This window comes from Mus caroli, chromosome 13 (assembly GCF_900094665.2).
Source record: "Mus caroli chromosome 13, CAROLI_EIJ_v1.1, whole genome shotgun sequence".
NCBI classification, from domain to species: domain Eukaryota; kingdom Metazoa; phylum Chordata; class Mammalia; order Rodentia; family Muridae; genus Mus; species Mus caroli.
The window spans coordinates 101,771,906-101,780,505 of NC_034582.1; the positions used below are offsets into that span (position 1 = coordinate 101,771,906).

The 8,600-nt window shown below is 43.0% G+C and overlaps 1 protein-coding gene across 1 annotated transcript in view; it reads left to right on the plus strand.

Moving 5' to 3' along the window:
• The window catches only part of Depdc1b (DEP domain containing 1B), a 73,597-nt gene that overhangs the window by 39,190 nt on the left and 25,807 nt on the right, over positions 1-8,600 (plus strand). The window contains exons 3-5 of the mRNA XM_021180211.1: positions 1,608-1,743; positions 6,399-6,526; positions 7,632-7,762. Coding sequence (XP_021035870.1) covers positions 1,608-1,743; positions 6,399-6,526; positions 7,632-7,762 — 395 coding nt within the window. The remainder of the gene's footprint in view (positions 1-1,607; positions 1,744-6,398; positions 6,527-7,631; positions 7,763-8,600) is intronic.

Consider the following 8,600-nt stretch of genomic DNA (forward strand, 5'->3'; position numbering starts at 1 on the left):
AAAAAAAAAAAAAAAAAAAAAAAGAAAAGAAACGTTCTACAAAAGAACAAATATTTAATAATCCCATTTGTTTCTCCCATGGATGTTGCAGGGAAGAAGTTTTAGGAATTTACATGTGTGTGTTTGTCTGTGTGTGGGTGTGTGTATGTGAGCACAGCGCTCATGGGGGCCAGAATGGGCATCAGCTCCCCTGCAACGTGAGGGGCCAGCTGTTGAGAGCTGCCTGATAGCTCTGAACCAATGGGTCATCTACAGGAGCCATGCTCTTACTGTGCTGTCTCTCTGGTTCCTACGGGAAGATTCTAGGACTACATTAAAAATAAAAAGCCAACAACTAACTTATTTCTTAGATTTCTTTTTCTTTTTTCCTTTTTATTACAGTGCTGGGATTGGCTTACCCACACGACATGCAAGAGCCCCACCCTGAGCTGCCATCCACCCTACTGATGCATTTCACTGTATTCTTTTCTACTAAAGTTAGAGAGAAACATCTTATGGGAAAAACCCCACATCTTTAGCGTCACTTCTTTATTTGGTACCGTGTAATCCGTTTTGAGGAGAGTTTTTATGTTCAAGGTGGAATGGCTCTGATAAGCCAGAGATCCAAGAAGAGGGACAGGGTGGAAACAGGCGGAATAATGGCTCTAGACAGTTTCCTAGCTCCCTTAAGATGGATTTCTTGGTTGGTATTTTAATCTTTGTGTGACATGTTGGATATTGAAGGGAAGGAGAATTAGTCTTTCTGCGAAGTATTTATAAAAGTGAACATTGTGGGCTGGAGGCATAGCTGGGTTGCATAGCATGCCTGTCTGCTGTCTGAGGCCTAGCCCTGCCCCGGAAAAGAAATAAGTGAATGTCAGGGCGCCGTGCTGTTCCTCAGCGAGGGCTCACGAGGAGCTCTCTGTCCCTGATTTCTGTTTGGAACACACGAACTGTGAGCTTTAGCTATAGAGCTACAAGGCAGTGTGGATTCCAAGCTGGCTGAAATACAGGGGCTCCCTGTATTAACTCTGTTAAGAACATCTTTAGGATTAGGTGAGGTGGCACACACTAGTTACTGCTGTCCTGGAGGCACAAGCAGAAGGGTTGCTTGGGCTAGGAGTTCAAGCCTGGGTACCGGTAGTGAGACCACAACTTAAAGACAAAGGCAAAGAAAACAAGTAGGAAGCCTGACACAGTTGTACACACTGTAATCCCAGCATCAGAGAGGTTGGAGGCAGGGGGATTGCAAACTCACGGTCTGCCTGCACCACGTAGCAAGTTCTAGTCCAGCCAAGCAAACTTACTGGGACCTGTCTCAGTGCAATTTATGGAGAGCTAAGGATGTATGCATCTCAGTGGCAGAAGACGTGTGTAACATGAACAAGCCCCAGGTTCAAGCAATATTTATTATTAAAAATGTTACGTATATTTTATAACTTTTTTCTATAACTATTATTTGGCAGGCATTATGAATGAATATCTTGAAATTCGTTATTATCGAGCACTGCTATTCATGATTCATGTGCAATAATTTAATGAAGAATGGGCTCATCACTTATCTGTGCGCTGAAAACCCCGCTGTCTCCTGCTGTCTGCAATAATAGAGCTTTTCTTCTTGGATTTAGATTTCCTCCCTCCTCACCCCTGAAGCCATATCCAAAGAAGCCCCTGTATCAGAGAGATGTTATTAAGTTTCCAGAATGGAACGATCCCCCACCGGGCACTTCACAGGAGAACATTCCAGTGAGGCCGATTGTGATGGTAAGTTCCGAGAGTAAAGACCTGTGGGCTCCATGTTGGCAGTTCTGGCTGCGCGGAAGAGGAAGTCATTGTGTCTGCTGAGTTGCCATTGGGTAGTCACTCAGACTCCCGGTACCCATGCTCACACAGTTGGCCCCGGGTAAGCCCGGGGAGTCGCACAGCAGAAACAAGATAAAAAGAGATGGAAGAGAGATGGGGACTTGGTGGGCGAAGGGACCAGAGGCATGAGGAGGAGATAAGGGGGCAGACGGGTGTGACCACAATGTATTACATATATGTATGGAGTTGTCAATAAATACATTAATTAAAGCAATAGTCATGATTTTTTTTAAAAAAAGAAATTCCAGGAAGAATCAGCTAGTGGGCTTCTTCATCATCATCATCATAATGGTTTTTCCTTAAAATATTCCCTAGTACAAGACTGCCAAGATTGATTTGATGCTAAAAAATAAAACACAGAGAGCAACTTGGATGAGACAATTTGGGAGAACTTTACTAGCATTATTGACTTAGGTTAATCAGGTGTTCGAAGATTAGACATCAGAATACTTTTGTTTGCAAAGATGTGATGAAGATATTTTTAGCCAATCCAATTAAAAGAAAACAAAAACAGTGTTTTTTTTTTTTTTTTTTCACCCCCTAAGGAAATTATGTGATATCTCAGCTTGGAGAGGATAATTAAGAAACTCAGACTTATCAAAGATGATCAAGGCAAAGATGACACCAGAGACAAAATTGGGATCTCCCCAGGGCCTTGCAGATTTGTCAAGGGTTGGGATGACTTTGGGGACATTTGGTGATAAGGATGGCTTCTATGAAAGGGGAGCAGATGGGTGGAGACAGGACCCTGGGACTTAGAGGAGAGACTGTATTTGGAAGTCCCTCATTTACTTATCCGAAGAGATTTAATAAGAGTGTCCCTGGGGGGGGCAAGTGTGCCAAGCTGAGTAGAGTCAGTGATGTGTGACACATTCTTCACTCTCTCAGTCTGGTGAGAGAAAATTAGTGAAGTAGGAACTAAGGTGTTGGAAAGGAAATGGGGCCTGCAGGAGTGCTTTGCTGAGGATGGCTCATAGTTACAGAATATGTGATAACCAAGTGCTAGCTCCTAGCTGAGAAAAAATTAATATGCAAATACTACGAATTGGGTTCTCTTTTCTTTAGTGTGTTTAACACCTAATGGACCCCGATACTAGGGCTATTATTCAGATCAGAAGGCCAGTTTGTTTGTTTGTTTGTTTGTTTGTTTTACAGTTAAATTAGCAGGCTTTGAAGCCATCCATACTATTTCCCCTTTCTCTTCTTTGCAGTCTTAATGCTGCTGCTGCCCCTGGAAAGACTGTTTATTAGCATGTGTCAAGCAATATAATTGTACCAGTAATAATACCTCCCATGCTTGAGAGCCCAGAGTGTGCCAGTGCCTCTGAGCCATCCGACCCTCTGAACTCTCAGGCTGTCATTTCTTCTCCAGCTGTGTGCACGCATCTGTACTTCTCTTTGGATACATTCTGGTCTGTCTTCTCTAGTATCTCCCTCTGACGTGCTGGGCAAGGGCATAAGCTCCCCACTTGTTATGGGATCCACCACTGCTTGTCCCCTTCTTCCTGGAGAGTGTCCCAACCAAGAATGGTAGACGAGGGTCCTTTTCTTTAGGGGACCTTGACACGGTTTTTAGAATGAGGTTAATCATCAGGAAATAGACGCTTCATCTTTCTTTTTCTTTTTTTCTTTTTTAAGTTTCATTAGATATTTTTTTTATTTACATTTCAAATGTTATTCCCTTTCCTGGTCTCCCTCCGAAAACCCCTCCTCTTTTCTCCTCCCTGCTCCTGCTCACTAACCTACCTGCTCCTGCTTCCTGGCCCTGGTATTCTCCTACACTGGGGCTTAAAGCCTTCACAAGGCCAAGGGTCTCTCCTCCCATTGATGACCGACTAGGCCATCCTCTGCTGCATATGTAGCTAGAGCCATGAGTCCTACCATGTGTACTCTTTGGTTGGTGGTTTAGTCCATGGGAGCTCTGGGGGTACTGGTTAGTTCATATTGTTGTTCCTATGGAGCTATAAACCCCTTCAACTCCTTGGGCCCTTTCTCTAGCTCCTTCATTGGGGACCCTGTGCTCAGTCCAGTGGATGGCTGACAGCATCCACCTCTGTATTTGTCAGGCACTGGCAGAACCTCTTAGGAGACAGCTATATCAGTCTCCTGCTAGCAAGCCCTTCTTGGCATCCACAATAGTGTCTGAATTTGGTGATTGTATATGGGGTGGATCCCCAGGTGGGGCAGTCTCTAGATGGTCATTCCTCCAGTCTCTGCTCCATACTTTGTCTCTGTAACTCCTTCCATGGGTATTTTGTTCCCCTTTCTAGGAAGGATAGAAGTATCCACACTTTGTTCTTCCTTCTTCTTGAGTTTCATGTGGTCTGTGAATTGTATCTTGGGTATTCTGAGCTTCTGAGCTAATATCCATTTATCAGTGAGTGCATATCTAACCAGAGCAATTAGCCAACAAAAGGAGATCAAAGGGATACAAATTTGAAAGGAAGAAGTCAAACTATCACTATTTGTAGGTGATATGATAGTACATTTAAGTGACCCTAAAACTTCCACCAGATATCTCCTAAACCCGATAAACAACTTAAGCAAAGTAGCTGGATATAAAATTAACTCAAACAAATCAGTGACTTCATCTTTCGTAAAGAGCTTGAAAGGCTGGTGTGCTGGTGCATGCCTGGAGACTTAGGCAAGATCTTGAGCTGAAGCCCAGCCTAGGCTACTTAGTTCCAGGCCAGCCTGGGCTAACAGGCTCACTCCCAACAGGACAAAACAGAAACAACAACAAAAAACCCCTTTTATCATCTCATTCTTTTCTCTTTTTCTGGGTGGTGATGATTGCTGGGCCCTGCCTGACTTTTGTGAAGAGTGGCTATTTAAATATGGTTTCCTCTGATGTCTGTTGTGGTTTTGTGGAAGAGTTTTGACCAGTAAAACTAAGATGCCAGCACCCTGTGAGACAGAGGTACTGTGAGAGGCAGCTGAGTTTATACCTGTAAAGTGCTAAGACCAGAGTTCCTCATGCGTGTTCCCAGTAGCGGTCAAGGATGGCTTCTGTGACTAATTTGTTTCAGAGAAAGAAATTCTCTGTGACCTCTACAGAGATTTACTCCTGCTAACTTTTTTACTGTGTATCTTTTTGGTGTGTGTGTGTGTTGTAACACAGCGAGGGCACTCTGGGCTGTTTTGTGCCTCATGTTCTTCATGTAGAACAGTATGTTACTCCCATTTTTCTCATTAGTCAGCGTCTGACATCATTCTAGCATGCCTAATTTTCTCTTGCCTATTATAAAATTGATATAATTTACTTGTTCAGTCCTTTATTACTCGGTGCATTTTCCCAGCTTTATGACATGTAACAATCTAAACAATATCTTTACAGATTTTATATATATTCTGGAGTACTTTTTAGGATATCTTTGGAAATGGGTTTGCAGGTAAATTTAGTAGCCTTTCTACCTTCAAACCGAAAGACCTGATTTAGATATTTAAAAATTTACAACCTATCTGGTCTTTGAATTTCATTAGTAATTTGGTCATTTGAAAGCAAAGACGGGGACTGGAGAGAGGGTTCCGCAGTTAAGAGTACTTTCTGTTCTTGCAGAGGGACCCAACTTTGGTTCCCAGCAGCCATGTTAACAGGCTAGCAAACATCGGAAGTCGAACGCAGCTGGCGTCCATGGGCACCTGAAAACACACACACACACACACACACACACACACACACACACACACACACTTTTAAAAAAAAGCAAAACTAAAACCCTCAAAGTACAACTTTCCTGCTTTTTTTCCCCCTTCAAATTAGTAAGGTTTTTCTATAGTGTTATATTTGCAAGAATATATTCTAGAAATTTTGTTGTAAATGTTTTCTAACTTGTTTTGCTTCTTGCAGGCACATTTTTTCTCTGTGATAACAAAAGTGTTCGACTTGTGTTAAATAGTCTAGCTGTGGGCCCTGAGCTCCCAGTAAGAAGATGCAGAGGCTCTGTGGCTTGAGCAGACTGTCCTAAGCTTTCTAAGGCAGTGCTTGTCCCCTCCCCAGAAGGTGTCACCCCTATGTCCTAGGCATCCTTAGCTCTCCTTGTAGGGCACTCATCTTTCTGCCCCAGCAGTTGCTGCTTCAGACTGGGTTGCTTTCCATTGTTGTATGTATCTGATATTGCTCATAGAAGAGGATTACTTGAAGTTATATGACTCTTATTTTGAATGATTCCTCAGTTGGGACACCGTGAATTAAGACAAGCATTTCTGCACGTGATCTTTCTTGAATTTATAAAAATTGATTTCACTGGTTATTGGAACGCCCCCAGGAAATAGCAGTGCCTTAGTGACTCTGCATTTGCTCCTCTGCTATTCATCCTGGCACAGCCTGGTCTTGAGAGTCATTTCCTACTTCTCTGAGCCCATGCAAAGTTAGCCTGTAATCCTAACCATGATTACCAGTCAAATTTCAAGTAGGCAAGTCAAAACATTTCTTATAAACCATAGCATTTTATACTGACATATGTATTCTCTCTCCCACTATCCCACCCCCTTTTGTCCTTTCTCCCTCCCCACCCCCTTTTGTCCTCCCCCGCCGCCCCCCTCCGCCAAATTAGAATTCTGAGATGTGGTTCAAGCGCCACAGTATTGCTATTGGAGAGGTGCCGGCATGCCGCCTCGTCCACCGCAGACAGCTGACCGAGGCCAATGTGGAAGAGATCTGGAAGTCTACGACACTGTCATAGTATGCACATTTGACATCTGAGAATCCTAGAGATCTTCTTTCCGTCTTATCTCTTTCCTACTCTCTGCATATTTAGTGTTCTGAAATTATTCTTAAAGAAATCTCAACTTTGCATAATCTGTACTTTTGCTGTTTTATAAATATAATTTAACTGGATTTTAAGAAGTTTCTAATGTTAGATATGCAGTAGTTAGAACAGGAGTTTAAATTCTTTTTTAATTGTTATTTAATATATTTGCATATGCTCTTGCTGTGTAGTTGCTAGGTTGACCTTGACTTTTCTGACCTGCTGCTCCACCCTTTGGGTGCTGGGATTGCATGTGTATGCACTGCTGTTCCCAGCCTGAGGTCGCTAACCTTTGAGTAGCACTGACATCTTAAGTTTATTAAACATATAATGGAAAATTTAGCCTTCAGTAATTTTGCTTTAAAAAATTGCTTTTTGGAATTCAGTTTGTTATATGATTAATTAATTTAAGAAGTATGCGATTGGAAAATGATAAAAATATACCATGTATACATTTATCATGTGTATATCATGTGTATATTTTAAACACATTCCATTTCTAACCCATTTTCTAGAAAGTTTGGGTACAGTATGTGAAGATATTCCATCTTAGGGACTGCTCTTGTGAGGTGCTGAGGGGATGTGCAGTGGGTAAGAGAGCTTTCTGTGAAGGCAGGAGGACCTCAGTTCAAATTCCCTGTGCCCATGTAAAGACTGGCACACCCATCCTTGCCTGTAACTGCAGGTAGCACCTTGGGATAGAGACAGGTAGATTCTGGGGACCCTGCTGGCCAGCTAGCCTCACCGAGGTTGTGAGCTTCATGGTCAGACAGACCCTGTCTCATAAAACAGGGAGGTGGGCCACAGAGAAGACATGTGACATCCTTCTCTGAATTTCTCATGAGTTTACACGGGTGCACATGCTGGCTCACATGTGTACATACTATACCAAACATACACAACCACACACACACACGCACACACACACACGCACACACGCACACACACACCCACCCCTTTTGTATCGCTCAATTTTTAGCACTATAAAAATGATTAAAGTATTTTGAAAATTATTTTAAGAGTAAGTTACCTTTTTAGTTTACAGAAAATTCTTGGCCTGGATTCCTTGGAAGAAGTTTTAAACACCAAGCTGGTCAGCTCTAAGTTCATCATCCATAATGTGTACAGTGTCAGCAAGCAGGGAGTGGTGATCCTGGACGACAAGTCAAGTAAGTGCCGCTAGCCACTGGCTTCTGTCTGACCCACACCCTGGCCGCAAAGGCCTTTTAGTTCCCGTTCTATCCTTGTTAAACCCAGCTGAGTGCACTCCACGGTACACAGATTCTATTTCCTGCTGGTGCCTTTCATCTAATATTTGGTTTATTAAAATGGCATAAAAAGATGAGCGTCCAGGGTTAGGATTTAGCACAGTGCACTCTGAGGGTAATCCAGTGGTTTTCAATCGTCCTAATGCTGCGGCTCTTTAATATGGTTCCTCATGTTGTGGTGACCCCTGCCCATAAAATTATTTCATTGGTACTTCATAACTATAATCTTACTCCTTTTTTGGGGGAGGGGGGTTCGAGATAGGGTTTCTCTGTGTAGCCCTGGCTGTCCTGAGACTCACTCTGTAAACCTGGCTGGCCTCGAACTCAGAAATCCGCCTGCCTTTGCCTCCCAAGTGCTGGGATTAAAGGCGTGCACCACCACCCCTGGCCTTACTACTGTTTTGAATCATAGTGTAAATATCTGCTTCGGGGTATCTGATATGCAACCCCTGTGAATGAGTTGTTTGACCCTTGAGGGGTGAGACCCACAGGTTGAGAACCACTGCTCTAGCTTCGTGTGAGCTGCCTAGGTATTTAATGGTTCCATATTGTCCCGAGGAAAAGTCAAGACACAAGAGAATGTTTAGACCTAAGGAAGTGCCCAGGTCAAGTTTTAGGTCTCATTTCATTTAGGTTTCCTTTCCTTTTTCCTTTCCTTTCCTTTCCTTTCCTTTCCTTTCCTTTCCTTTCCTTTCCTTTCCTTTCCTTTCCTTTCCTTTCCTTTCCTTTCCTTTCCTTT